This window comes from Oncorhynchus mykiss, chromosome 1, assembly GCF_013265735.2.
Source record: "Oncorhynchus mykiss isolate Arlee chromosome 1, USDA_OmykA_1.1, whole genome shotgun sequence".
NCBI lineage: Eukaryota > Metazoa > Chordata > Actinopteri > Salmoniformes > Salmonidae > Oncorhynchus > Oncorhynchus mykiss.
The window spans coordinates 53,989,302-54,005,110 of NC_048565.1; the positions used below are offsets into that span (position 1 = coordinate 53,989,302).

The 15,809-nt window shown below is 43.2% G+C and overlaps 1 protein-coding gene across 1 annotated transcript in view; it reads right to left on the reverse strand.

Annotated features, from left to right (window-relative positions):
• Positions 1-225: 225 nt before the first annotated feature.
• Positions 226-15,809, reverse strand: part of LOC110525320 (sorting nexin-33-like) — a 30,024-nt gene continuing 14,440 nt past the window's right edge. Inside the window, exon 2 of the mRNA XM_021605344.2 lies at positions 226-1,862. Within this exon, the coding sequence (XP_021461019.1) occupies positions 1,609-1,862 (254 nt within the window). The 3' untranslated portion in view covers positions 226-1,608. The remainder of the gene's footprint in view (positions 1,863-15,809) is intronic.

Genomic DNA, 15,809 nt, shown 5'->3' on the forward strand with positions numbered 1-15,809 from the left:
ATTATTCTACAGTGTAAAAAAAAGTGTACAAATAAAGAAAAGCTCTGGAATGAGTAGGTGTGTCCAAACTTTTGACTGGTACTGTATATGGGGTGGCAGGGTAGCCTAGTGGTTAGAGTGTTGGACTAGTAACCGGAAGGCTGCAAGTTCAAACCCCCGAGCTGACAAGGTACAAATCTGTCATTCTGCCCCTGAACAGGCAGTTAACCTGTTAACCTTCTTAACTGACTTAAATAAAGGTTAAAAAAAAAAGCATGAATGGTTTTGTACTATTACATGGGGGACCCGGAAGTACTTTTTTAATATTGCTGACTCATGCTCACATGCTGATCATGTGATGTTCGCAAGTCAAATGCTGCCAATGGACAGCAAAAAACAAGTAAGTTAACCTTTATTTATTGTGATTTAAATGAGTTTGTAGTAGTTAAATGTAGCTAGCTAGCAGGCTCATCTAAATACAAATCCACTTAGATACAGCCATGTCTCATAGGCACGTCACGAGATTTGTAAATTAAATAGGAATATAATAATACGAATTGAAAGGAGTTTCCCATCTTCCCATTTAGAGTTTCTGGCGGATGCACAGAAATGTCCTTATCCAGACAAAAGCATTTCCCATTGTTACTTTTAAGGTTGGAACCAACATGCAGTACCTCTTATTGTAACATTAAGTAACATTAAGTACTTCCAACTTCAAATGTTTTTTACAACAGAAAGAACAAGCAATCTATCAAATTACAATCACACATGCACGCACAGACTCAACACCATGGTCCACGGTTACAAAGCCTCTGTGCAAACTCAACTACTCAGCCAAGGGCCTGTTTCTCCTCAAATGGAAAACAGAGGCAGGTGAAGACATTTGTTACAAAAATCACACTCAAATGCTTGGTTCCTTAAGGCACTGACAGGGACCACAGGACAGGATCTTAAACTATGTAGTGCAGCTGCTGCCTCTTGGAACTTGGCTTGTATGGAGAGCCAATTCAAGAAAATACATTAATGTAACATGTTTGCACTGAACCCCTGAGCAGTCGAGCCCTTATTCTGACATGGCTATCATACATTACACCAATGGAGTTCAGTTTCTATCATCAACAGAAAATTGTCTAAGCATTAAGGCTACACATGCCTATCTTTGACCCTCTACAAAGAATGATTAAATGCCACCAATGATTTAATACATTGAGATTGGTTGCTAACATATAAAATAAAAAAAATAACATTTTGGTCAAAACAGTCCCTTGCAACCAACAATTTCGACTTTGAAATCCAGCCTGGAAAGTGACTGTTGCGTGAAGTACACAAACTGGCTTCCCCAGTCTCTTCAAGTACATTCCCTCTTTCTGTCTATTCAGGCCAAAATAAGCAGAAAGTCATCTTTCTAAGGCAGCAACCTCAGCAACCCCTCTCTTCTTTCAAGCCAGGGTTTGTGTGACTATAATGGTCCACCATGAAAAAAATAGAATAAAGTTATACACTTTCCCAACTATAGACATGTCTCTGTTTTCACTAGGATTTTTTGGCAACCCCTGGGGAGGCCCTGTTGAACTGGGCGGCCATTTTGGATCAGAAGGATAACGTTTGGAATGATGATAGGCCCAGCCTCTACAGGTTGTCATATATGTGCAGGGTACGCTCCAGCTGTTGGCCCACACGCTGGTAGAAGGCTATCTGCTGTTTGAGGTAGGCCTGCATCATTTCCTTGAAGTCCACCTCACGGCGCTGGTGGAAGTGGTTAATCTCGGCTTGCAGGGCAAATCCCACTGTCCGGCAGCGTTTACGCACTCCGTCCGCCTCGTCCTGGTCCATCTTTCCTTCGTCGCTCATCCGCTGACTCTCTTTGACCTTGGCAAACGCACCTGAGGAGTGAGAGAGAGTTGGCAGTTAGCTACCTACCGATACATAAGAGGTGTTACTAACTGTGTAGCCTCTGCCGAGTCCCCAACAACCAGATGTTCTGGTTTTCTAGGGAAATGGAAAGAATATGTAGGGGATCTAGTTTCAGGCATTTCTTTTACACCTGCTATGTTAGGTTACTACAGTGCATTCGGAAAGTATTCATTCAGACCCATTGACTTTTTCCACATTTTGTTACGTTACAGTCCTATTCTAAAATGGATTAAATTACATGTTTTTTTAAATCAATCAACACACAATACCCCATAATGACAAAGCGAAAACAGTTTTTTAAAAATGTTTGCTTAATTCATTCAATTTTTTTTTAACAGAAATACCTTATTACAGGAAGGGCTAAGACGACTATCTTTACAAGTGCATCCAGTTTAATTTAATAATAGTACCTGCAAAACACCAGTCTCAACATCAACAGTGAAGAGGCGACTCCGGGATGCTGGGCTTCTAGGCAGAGTTCCTCTGTCCAGTGTCTGTGTTCTTTTTCCCATCCTCATCTTTTCTTTTTATTAGCCAGTCTGATATATGGCTTTTTCTTTGCAACTCTGCCTAGATGGCCAGCATCCCGGAGTCGCCTCTTCACTGTTGATGTTGAGACCTGGTGTTTTGCGGGTACTGTTTAATGAAGCTGCCAGTTGAGGACTTGTGAGGCGTCTGTTTGTCAAACTAGACACTCTAATGTACTTGTCCTCTTGCTCAGTTGTGCACCAGGGCCTACCACTCCTCTTTCAATTCTGGTTAGAGCCAGTTTGCACTGTTCTATGAAGGGAGTAGTACACAGCGTTGTACGAGATTTTCATTTTCTTGGCAATTTCTCGCATGGAATAGCCATAATTTCTCAGAACAAGAATAGACTGACGAGTTTCTGAAGAAAGGTCTTTGTTTCTGCCCATTTTGAGCCTGTAATCAAATCCACAAATGCTGATGCTCCAGATAGTCAACTAGTCTAAAGAAGGCTAGTTTTATTGCTTCTTTAATTGGCATAACAATTTTAAGCTGTGCTAACATAATTGCAAAAGGGGTTTCTAATGATCAATTAGCCTTTTAAAATTATAAACTTGGATTAGCTAAAACAACGTGTCATTGGAACATAGGAGTGATGGTTGCTGATAATGGACCTCTGTATGCCTATGTAGATATTCCATTAAAAATCAGCCGTTTCCAGAAACAAAAGTCATTTACAACGTTAACAATGTCTACACTGTATTTCTGATCAATTTGATGTTGTTTTGGACAAACAATGTGCTTTTCTTTCAAAAACAAGGACATTTCTAAGTAACCCCAAACTTTTGATCGGTAGTGTAACTGGGTCTTCCAAATGGACAATGACTCCAAGCATAAGTTGTGGCAAAATGGCTTAAGGACAACAAAGTCAAGGTATTGGAGTGGCAATCACAAAGCCCTGACCTCAATCCCATAGAAAATGTGTGGTCAGAACTGAAAAGCGTGTGCGAGCAAGGAGGCCTACAAACCTGACTGGGCCAAAATTCACCCAACTTATTGTGGGAAGCTTGTGAAAGGCTACCTGAAACGTTTGATCCAAGTTAAACCATTTAAAGGCAATGCTACCAAATACTAATTGAGTGCATGTAAACTTCTGACCCACTGGGAATGTGATGAAATAAATAAAACCTGAAATAAATCATTCTCTCAACTATTATTCTGACATTTCACATTATTAAAATAAAGCGGTGATCCTAACTGACCTAAGACAGGGAATTTTTACTAGGATTAAATGTCAGGAATTGTGAAAAACTGAGTTTAAATGTATTTGGCTAAGGTGTATGTAAACTTACGACTTCAACTGTAAATGTTTCCCCTTAAACCACTTAAGTGTTGCTTCAGCAGTATGCTTACCATCATTGTCCTGCTGGAAGGTGAACCTCCGTCCTAGTCTCAAATCTCTGGAAGACAAATAGGTTTCCCTCAAGAACTTCCCTGTATTTAGTGCCATCCTTCGATTCTGACCAGTTTCCCAGTCCCTGATGATGAAAAACATCCCAACAGCATGATGCTGTGTTTTTGGGGTGATGAGAGGTGTTGGGTTTGCACCAGACATAGCATTTTCCTTGATGGCCAAAAAGCTCATTTCTAGTCTCATCTGACCAGAGTACCTTCCTCCTTATATTTGTGGAGTCTCCCACATGTCTTTTGGCGAACACCAAATGTGTTTGCTTATTTTTTTTCTTTAAGCAATGGCTTTTTTCTGGCCCAGCTCTGTGGAGTGTACGGCTTAAAGTGGTCCTATGGACAGATACTCCAATCTCTGCTGTGGAGCTTTGCAGCTCTTTCAGGGTTATCTTTGATCTCTTTGTTAACTCTCTGATTAATGCCCTCCTTGCCTGGTCCGTGAGGTTTGGTGGGCGGCCCTCTCTTGGCAGGTTTGTTGTGGTGCCATATTCTTTCCATTTTGTAATAATAGATTTCATGTTGCTCAGTGGGATGTTCAACGTTTCAGATATTTTTTTAGAACCCAACCCTGATCTGTACTTCTCCACAACTTTGTCCCTGACCTGTTTGGAGAGCTCCTTGGTCTTCACAGTGCCACTTGCTTGGTGGTGCCCCTTGCTTAGTGGTGTTACAGACTCTGGGGCCTTTCAGAACAGGTGTATATATACTGAGATCATGTGACAGATCATGTGACACTTAGATTGCACGCAGGTGGACTTTATTTAACTAATTATGTGACTTCTGAAGGCAATTGGTTGTACAGATCTTATTTAGGGGCTTCATAGCAAAGGGGGTGAATACATAACCGATGTGAAATGGCTAGCTAGTTAGCGGTGGTGCGCGCTAATAGCGTTTCAATCGGTGACGCCACTCGCTCTGAGACCTTGAAGTAGTTGTTCCCCTTGCTCTGCAAGGGCTGCAGCTTTTGTGGCGCGATGGGTAACGATGCTTCGTGAGTGACTGTGGTTGATGTGTGCAGAGGGTCCCTGGTTCGAGCCCAGGTTGGGGCGAGGAGAGGGACGGAAGCTATACTGTTACACACGCACCACTTTTCAGTCATTTTTTTCATTTCACTTCACCAATTTGGACTATTTTGTGTATGTCCATTATATGAAATCCAAATAAAAATAAATTTAAATTACAGGTTGTAATGCAACAAAATAGGAAATACGCCAAGGGGGATGAATACTTTTGCAAGGCATTGTAGGTTACGCCTGCTGCAACTGTGCCCTGCCATACAATGACTATGCAATAACTTCTCATGTGGATCGACCCAGTGATCTGATCATTAATTCATTATGACACTGTGCTACAATTACCAAGTCTGCTGCTAAACAAGGACGGCATCATTCCGACTGTGAATCACAACATCTGCCTGTTCACCGCATCACTACTGTCTTTGAAGTAGTCTGAGCTGGCCTATTTTTAATGTCTATGGAGCGGACAGCCAGCCAGAATAGTCAAGCCTGTTCAGTTGCCAAATGTGGATTGTGACCAGTACACAGCATATGACCGACAAAGGGTTGGGGAGGGCGAGCGGGGTGGGTGTTGGACTGACGTCGTGCCAAGCACAGCAGTGAACTGATCAGACATTCAACCACACAAACAAACACACACACACACCCCTTCCATCTGTCAGCTCGCCAGTAACAGAAAACTCAAACACGCACGCACACACACACACAAACACACACACACACACACAAAAACACACACCGTCACTTTGGGGAGGGTGAGATCAACAGAGATGACTAGACACTCCTGCACAGATTTCTCTCCTCCATTTTATTTTTCCATCGTACTGTAGGAAACAGTGAACTGTTAGCAGCACTTGTCCGAGGCAACCTCAGCTAACTTCTAAAGGCAGGTTAACGCACATCTCAGAGAGCAATTTACTTGTAAAAGGTTTGCTTTGTCTGCCTTAAAGCGACACAGTCACTTTAAGAGTTCTGATTAGAAGAAAAGGGTCTGAGTATGCTGGCTGCAACATCATTTGCAGCTCCTCTCTGGCTTTGATAATAACAGGCCAATAGCTAGAGTGTACATGCCAAGTGTGGAATGTGAACACAACAAACTTTTACTGTCTCACGTGCCCGGCTTGTTCTTGTTTATTCCTACTTATGGCTAATAAAGGGGGAATTAAAGACAGAGAGAAGAAGCAAAGCTTCAGCAATGAGGAATTTTCAAAGAGATCCACCCATTCTTGCCCTGGGACTTAGTTACAGGAAGGGCTTAGACGACTTTACACATCCATCCCGTTTAATTTAATAATACCTCAGAATGTCAACTGTGTTGGTCATGGTATTACTCCCAGACCAAGGCTAGACAAGACATGCCGAAATGTGTCTGAGATTCAAAGATTTACTTCTATTGAACATGCCACCAAAACAAAGGCATTTTAATTGTATGAAGAGTGCCTTGGTCCTCCTAGTTTTTGATGTGTTTGATTATATGTTGGTCCTTGATTTCAAACAAGTGTTGTATACAGAGAATACAAGGGAAACGGACTAAAAAAGTGTTCAACAGATCAAACTGGTCTAACGACATGCACATTGAGAGTTGTGTTCAACAGATGACTTGTTGGAAGTAGCTCCTCTATAAAACAAAATAACCTATCGCTGGCCTAGATTCACACACCGAAGCAAAAAAGGTTGATCAAAGCGGAATGAAGGCAGGATCTGCATTGAATAGCAATGGAGAGTAGGGCTGTTGTAGTGATTGTATCACCACCACACCGGAAGTCACGAGTCATGACCGCAGTAAAAGTCCACGTGACCGCTGAGTCATGGTAACTCATTGACGGCCATCAAGTCCTAATGGCCTGGTACTCAGAGCTTTGTTTGTCACTCTAACCCAGTGCTTAATATGTAAATCGGAAGGTGTCGGGACAAAAAGTGGGCTCTAGAAGGGGGTGATCTGGGGAGTTCTACGGTACTGAAAAGCATTAAAAAAAAAACACCTTTATAATAAAGCATTGCATATCATCGCATTTGCATAGTGGCATAGAACAGTAGAGTAGAGAGGCACTTAAAGAAGTTGCACACATGGGGAAATGTTTTGCCTTTTATAAACCCATTTTATGCAATTCTACAGCATTTTACATGACTGGAGACTTTAGGAGAATATTTTTTAATACCGCACAAATTATCGAAATGACAGGCTACTTTGACACAGACAAACTGAGAATCTGAGATCAATAAAAACGACCTTGTCTTGAATCCATCTGTCACGCCCTGATCTGTTTCACCTGCCTTGTGATTGTCTCCACCCCCTTCCTGGTGTCACCCATCTTCCCCATTATCCCCTGTGTATTTATACCTGTGTTCTGTGTTTGAACTGTCTGTTGCCAGTTCATATTGTTTGTCAAGTTAACCAGCGATTTTCTCAGCTCCTGCTTTTCCCCAGTCTCGCTTTTTCTCGCCCTCCAGGTTTTGACCCTTGGCTGTCCGGAATTTGAGCCCGCCTGCCTGACTACTCTGCCTGAGCCTGCCTGTAGTCCTGTACTGTTGAACCTACTCTGGATTACCCGACCTCTGCCTGACCTGAGCCTGCCTGCCGTCCTGTACCTTTGCCCCACCACTCTGGATTATCAACCCCTGCCTGACTTGACCTGTCATTTGCCTGCCCCTGTCGCTGTAGTAAACATTGTTACTTCAACACAGTCTGCACTTGGGTCTTACCTGAAACGTGATGCCATCAGTAGCCTAGGCCTAGGTGTGTGGAGACACATAATATAGGCTACATTATGAGAAAGAAATTATAGTCCTAAAAATGCTTTCCAGTTTCACAGACTGAACGAATGATGCACAGCTAACTCGCTGGTGATTGTCGATGCGCTCGTGCCAAAAGCCTCTCTCTCTCTTTTGTAAAACAATACCTGGAAGTTTACCACATTTGTTTGGTAGCCTACAGGATAGTCCTCTTTTTTCAGCAGGAGCAATCGCTTTCCAACCTGTGTTTCCCCTCGACTGTATTTGAAATATTGCGAAAGGCCTGTTTCGTCTGTGTACTGTTTTATCAATGACAGATTTGCAGCCCATTCCCAACTGTAGGCTATTCCTTGTTATTGGGCTAAAATCCACAGCTATGCTGTTTTAAAAAAAATAAGATATTGATCCTCTGTGGCTAAATTATAGGCCTTCTCATGGTGTAGTAGGCTATTCTAAATTATTTCATTTATTTCTAAACAGATATAGCAGTAATTCTTTAACTTTAGCAAATGTATTTCAATTGATCAGGGGTGCTGCATTTCCTCCAGAACCCTTCACGCAGCTATGATTCTATAAGAAAATAAATGCAACGCTGGAGAGATGAGAGTTGCAGGCTCATGTCTATCAGAACATAGAGGGAGAGAGACCATAGAAAGTGATTCTCATTCTAGTTATGTGAGAGATACTGGCGTGCTTCTCCCTCTATGGAGGGAACAATGTTGCACAAACCATAAACCTGGGCCGGCCCAAACCAAATCAACTCTTAGAATATTAGGCTCGGGCGATGAATCTACTTACAGAATTAACGAACAGGCTTTGATCGGTTTTATTTGAATTTTTACATTACAAAAAGTTATGCCACGAGAGGTACCGGATCCGGCCAAATAGGTTAAGGAACAAATCAGTCCAAAACGGAAAGGTGCCGGATCCGGCTCAAGTTAGGCACTGCTCTAACCACTCTGACATCAATGTACAGTTGAAGTCGGAAGTTTACATACACTTAGGTTGGAGTCATTAAAACTTGTTTTTCAACCTCTCCACAAGTAAGTTGACTGTGATGGCATGGATTTGGAAGCTTCTGATAGGCTACCAAAACCAAAAGGGTACTAAAAAAATTCTGCAGCATTGAAGGTCCCTAAGAACATGTTGGCCTACATCATTCTTAAATGGAGGACGTTTGAAACCACCAAAGCTCTTCCTAGAGCTGGCCGACCGGACAAACTGAGAAATTTGGGGAGAAGAGCTTTGGTCAGGGAGGTGACCCAAAACCTGATGGTCACTCTGAAAGAGCTCCAGAATTCCTCTGTGGAGATGGGAGAACCTTCCAGAAGGACAACCAGATGGCTGCAGAGATCTGCAGCACTCCACCAATCAGGTCTTTATTGTAGAGCGGTCAGACGGAAGCCACTCCTCAATAAAAAGCACGACAGCCCGCTTCAAGTTTGCCAAAAGGCACCTAAACGATTCTCAGACCATGATAAACAAGATTCTCTGGTCTGATGAAACCAAGATTGAAGTATTTGGCCTGAATGCCAAGCATCACATCTGGAGGAAACCTGGCACCATCCATATGGTGAAGCACGGTGGTGGCAGCATCATGCTGTGGGGATGTTTTTCAGGGGCAGTGACTGGGAGAATAGTCATGATTGAGGAAAAGATGAACGGAGCAAAGTACAGAGAGATCCTTGATGAAAATCTGCTCCAAAGCGCTCAGGACCTCAGACTGGGGCGAAGGTTCACCTTCTAACAGGACAACACAGGAGTGGAACAAGTTTCTGAATGTGCTTGAGTGGCCCAGCCAGAGTCCCGATCGAACATCTCTGGTGAGACCTGAAAATAGCTGTGCAGCGACGCTCCCCAGCCAACCTGACAGAGCTCGAGAGGAACTGCAGAGAATGGGAGAAATCCCCAAATACAGGTGTGCCAAGCTTGAAGCATCATACACAAAAAGACTCGAAGCTATAATCGCTGCCAAAGGTGCTTCAACAAGGTAGTGAGTAAAGGGTTTGAATACATACGTAAATTTGATATTTCAGATGTTGTTTTTTATACATTTGCAAACATTTCTAAAAATCTGTTTTTCTATGTCATTATGAGGTATTAATGCGTGTAAAATGATGAGGGGATTTTATTTTTGAATTATTTTGCTGTAACGTAACAACATGTGGAAAAAGTAAAGGAATCGGAATTCTTTCGAATGCACTGTAGGTGAATTTCAAGAGAGCGCAGGCAAGTATACCTTGAGCAGGGAGATCCGACACTTACTTTCTTGCTCTCAATTCCACTTTCTGGGCACATTTTTCTCTGAACTCTCAATTATCTCTTAGCGCCTCATGATCCTCTGCGAACTCAATTGTATGCGATAATTTGCATATTACTAGAATCAATTTTTCAAACACATTGCTTCAAGTCTGAATGTTTTTATTTTATTGTGTTAAGACACTTAATGGTCAGACTTTTACAGATCAGTTGATCAAAATATTGTATTTTCATGGAATTATTTAAAAAACACAATTCACATGTATTACAGATTCATATTTTACATGTATTTACAGATAAAATGACAATTAAAATCAAAACGACACAAGATATAAAAAAAAAGCTCTGTAAAATTCTGATTATAAGACCTAAGAACCTTTGTGTGGAATAATGTGAATGTACATCCTTGGAAGACTGAGAAAATTCATATATCACTCCTAAACTGACAAATAAACATAAAATATGTATTTTACAAATATATTAGCACATTTATACATTTTAATTTTATTTAACCTTTATTTAACCAGGCAAGTCAGTTAAGAACAAATTATTATTTACAATGACGGCCTACCCCAGCCAAACCCTGACCCGGACAACGCTTGGCCAATTGTGCGCCGCCCTATGGGACTCCCAATCACAGCCGGTTGTGATACAGCCTGGAATCGAACCAGAGTCTGTAGTGACGCCACTCGGGGGTTAAATGTTTGATACGTTTGTTTCAAGCAATAGAGCATATGCTTTGAATACTGGTCTGTTGGGCAAATATGCAGTTTTGGGCAAATTCTCATATCACTTTGCTCAATTTGTCACACACAAGGATTGTGTATGGCTTTTGAAATGTGCAGAACATTAATCAGCTATGCCTGCCCCATATGTAAGGTCCTCTTTGAGTTGTTGCTGGTGCCACTTAACTTTCTTGACTGTGTCATGGGACCTGCGCCAATGCTTGGCACACTCCAGTGAAGCAGCATCAGCTCTCACAACTGTAAAGACACAATTTGTCCATCACATTTGATATAGCAGTGGCTCCCTCATTGAACGTGGCTACTGCCATACTGGCTGCTGCGTCAATACTGCTGCGTCAATGCTGCTTTTGCACACAAAGACAGTTTCGGGGGATCGCGACCATATTACAGAGTTCAGACATTCATTTGCATTCTGGGTTCCTCCGTGCTGCATTCTTTTGAGTAGGTTATTATTTGACATCCTATGATATAGAGGTACCATTTTCTGTGCAACCTCTCTATTAAAAAAATGTATGGCCTCTATGGTTTTTGTGACTGGGTGGAATCTTCACCATTTTCTAGGGCTCGCTGGTACCAGCATCAAGATGACGAGCATCTACCATGATAGGGATTTAGCCTGTTGACATGGAATGGACAAGACCAGTCCAGATAGCATTCTTCTTGCCCTCTACATCACCCTGGTTATCAAGAATTCCACCCCTTGTATTAGTTTAGCTGATTCTTACATTTTTGTGCATTGAGTTTCTCTTCACCTCTCCCCCCCAAAGTGTTTCTCTGAACTCAGTTTACGAAGTGCTGTTCCCATCCTCTTGTGGGCATGATTGATGCATTCTAGTTTCCCTATCTCAATGCCTGGGTAGAGATCTAATTTGACAACTGCCTGGTATGCAGTACTGTCACCATCTGAGAGCATCCCGGTGTATCGAAAGTGGTGGCAACTGACTGATCTGGCCCACATGTGTTTAGCTGCTTCCTGCTCCATTGCTTTGCTCGAACCTGAGAAGTTTTGAGCACAGTCATCTGCATGTGAATCCTTCCATTCCCTGAACTCCTCCTCAGTAATTCCACTTTTCGATTTCATCACACATGCATGGCAATAGGAAGGCAACACCTCGTAGTCTATCACTAGACCTGTTACAATGTCTATGCACGCATCTATCCCGTAATTGGAAGTGAATCCTCTCGCGCCAAGTGCCATTAAAGGATACATGCATGTCTATGATGGCATCCTCATCCTCCTTCCGCAACTCTGCTATATCTGCGTATGCCCTCTCTGAATCTCTGCAACTAAAGTGTGGGGGGGGGGGGGGGGGGGATAAGTACTTATTATTATGTCTGTCGACATTTACAGTCATAACTGCAGGACTAAATATCAGCATGTTACCCTATGTAAATATTAGCATATCAGCATGTATTTACTTTATGTAAGTTAATTTCTCAGTAATCACAGCAGTCTACAGCCCTATGACACTGTAGGACCTATGTGACAGTCTAATTGTATAGATATATTTTCCTTTGAATACATATGCTGGTGCAAGAAAATACATACACTGCTCAAAAAAATAAAGGGAACACTAAAATAACACATCCTAGATCTGAATGAATTAAATATTCTTATTAAATACTTTTTTCTTTACATAGTTGAATGTGCTGACAACAAAATCACACAAAAATGAATCAATGGAAATCAAATTTAGCAACCCATGGAGGTCTGGATTTGGAGTCACACTCAAAATTAAAGTGGAAAACCACACTACAGGCTGATCCAACTTTGATGTAATGTCCTTAAAACAAGTCCAAATGAGTCGCAGTAGTGTGTGTGGCCTCCATGTGCCTGTATGACCTCCCTACAACGCCTGGGTATGCTCCTGATGAGGTGGCGGATGGTCTCCTGAGGGATGTCCTACCAGACCTGGACTAAAGCATCCGCCAACTCCTGGACAGTCTGTGGTACAACGTGGCGTTGGTGGATGGAGCGAGACATGATGTCCCAGATGTGCTCAATTGGATTCAGGTCTAGGGAACGGGCGGGCAGGTCCATAGCATCAATGCCTTCCTCTTGCAGGAACTGCTGACACACTCCAGCCACATGAGGTCTAGCATTATCTTGCATTAGGAGGAACCCAGGGCCAACCGCACCAGCATATGGTCTATCAAGGGGTCTGAGGATCTCATCTCGGGTACCTAATGGCAGTCAGGCTACCTCTGGCGAGCACATGGAGGGCTGTGCGGCCCCCCAAAGAAATGCCACCCCACACCATGACTGACCCACCGCCAAACCGGTCATGCTGGAGGATGTTGCAGGCAGCAGAACGTTCTCCACGGCGTCTCCAGACTGTCACGTCTGTCACATGTGCTCAGTGTGAACCTGCTTTCATCTGTGAAGAGCACAGGGCACCAGTGGCGAATTTGCCAATCTTGGTGTTCTCCGGCAAATGTCAAACGTCCTGCACGGTGTTGGGCTGTAAGCACAACCCCCACCTGTGGACGTCGGGCCCTCATACCACCCTCATGGAGTCTGTTTCTGACCGTTTGAGCAGACACATGCACATTTGTGGCCTGCTGGAGGTCATTTTGCAGGGCTCTGGCAGTGCTCCTCCTTGCACAAAGGCGGAGGTAGCGGTCCTGCTGCTGGGTTGTTGCCCTTCTACGGCCTCCTCCACGTCTCCTGATGTACTGGCCTGTCTCCTGGTAGCGCCTCCATGCTCTGGACACTACGCTGACAGACACAGCAAACCTTCTTGCCACAGCTCGCATTGATGTGTCATCCTGGATGAGCTGCACTACCTGAGCCACTTGTGTGGGTTGTAGACTCCGTCTCATGGTACCACTAGAGTGAAAGCACCGCCAGCATTCAAAAGTGACCAAAACATCAGCCAGGAGCATAGGAACTGAGAAGTGGTCTGTGGTCCCCACCTGCAAAACCACTCCTTTATTGGGGGTGTCTTGCTAATTGCCTATAATTTCCACCTGTTGTCTATTCCATTTGCACAACAGCATGTGAAATGTATTGTCAATCAGTGTTGCTTCCTAAGTGGACAGTTTGATTTCACAGAAGTGTGATTGACTTGGAGTTACATTGTGTTGTTTAAGTGTTCCCTTTATTTTTTTGAGCAGTGTATTATTTATACACAGCAAGTCAACTGACACTAATGGGCCACTCTCTCCTTTTATTTACCTGTCACTCTCCTGTCATGCCTCTGCTATGAGCTGAGACGCAAATCCCTTTGCTTATATTATTTAGAGCTGCATAACCAAGTTCAAGTTTGTGGGCTAGAACAACCAACCTCACGTTTATGTCAAAAGCCATATCTCCCCTGGAGCACTCCTGCAGCCTGGAGGATGTGTAAACACTCCTTAATGCATCACGATCACCTTCAGTGTGCACATTCTATCATGACAGAATTACAGAATCCCCGATTGGTGGGGTCTATGGTGATTTTCAGTCCTGTGTGTAGACACTTAGGGCAAATCAAATCAACTCAAAAACAGAATATTTGAGTATCCAAAATAATAACGGGATATTGGTGTGCATGTAACCGTGGTCAATGAGTGAGAGTGTCCCTGGTGGTGCAGAGGATAAAAGACCTGGCTTGGGAACCAAATATTGTAGTTTCAAACCCCACATGTCAACATATGAAGTGTAAACCAAATATGGTTGTGTTTGTAAGAGTAAATGCTTTTCAAATGTCCTATGATAAAAATGGCGCCGGAAGAAATGGCAGCACTTTTACAGGCGCCCAACCAATTGTGCTATTATGTGTTTTTCTTCGCGTTATTTGTAACTTATTTTGTACATAATGTTTCTACAACCGTATCTTATGGCAAAAAAGAGCTTCTGGATATTAGGACAGAGATCACTCACCTCGTATTAGACGAATACTTTTTCTTCAACAAACAAGACACACATGATATTCTCCAAACACCCGGCAGGGCCGACATTCACGTTATTTGCAAGAGGAAGAGATGCAGGTACAGAGGACAAAGAGCCGGATGCCTGGTCAGGACCCAGAAAAGGCGACTGGGAAAGCTGCTGTTACCGTTAATACTACTCGCTAACGTGCAATCATTGGACAATAAACTAGACGAGGTACGATCACGAATATCCTACCAACGGGACATCAAAAACTGTAATACCCTGGCTGAATGACGACATGGATATTCAGCTAGCGGGATACACGCTGCACCGGCAAGATAGAACAGCACAGCGCACGAATGCATATTTGTAAACAACAGCTGGTGCACGAAATCTAAGGAAGTTTCTAGATTTTGCTCGCCTGAAGTAGAGTATATTGTGATAAATTGCAGGCCACACTACTTGCCTAGAGAGTTTTCAGCTATACTTTTCATGGCTGTTTATTTACCACCACAGACAGATGCTGGCACTAAGACCGCACTCAGTCAGCTGTATAAGGAAATAAGCAAACAGGAAACCCAGAGGGTTTTCAGAGGCGGTGCTCCTAGTGTCCGGGGACTTTAATGCAGGGAAACTTAAATCAGTTCTACCAAATGTCCAACAACATGTTAAATGTTCAACCAGAGGGACATTTATTTTAGATCACCTGTACTCCACACACAGAGACTCGTACAAAGCTTTTCCTCGCCATCCATTTGGTAAATCCGACCACAACTCTATCCTCCTGATTCCTGCTTACAAGTACAAATTAAAGCAGGAAGCACCAGTGACTCGGTCTATAAAAAAGTGGTCAGATGAAGCAGATGCTAAACTACAGGACTGTTTTGCTATCACAGACTGGAATATGTTCCGGGATTCTTCCGATGGCATTGAGGAGTACACCACATCAGTCACTGGCTTTATCAATAAGAGCATCAAGGACGTCGTCCCAACAGTGACTGTACGTACCCCAACCAGAAGCCATGGAAAACAGTCAACATTCGCACTGAGCTAAAGGGTAGAGCTGCCGCTTTTAAGGTGCGGGACTCTAACCCGGAAGCTTACAAGAAATCCTGCTATGCCCTGCGACGAACCATCAAACAGGCAAAGCGTCAATACAGGGCTAAGATTCAATCATACTACACCAGCTCCGACACTCGTCTTATGTGGAAGGGCTTGCAAACTATTACAGACTACAAAGGTGTCACGAGCCTACCAGATGAGCTAAATCACTTCTATATTCGCTTCGAGGCAAGCAACACTGAGGCATGCATGAGAGCATCAGCTGTTCCGGACGACTGTGTGATCACGCTCTCCGTAGCCGGCGTGAGTTAG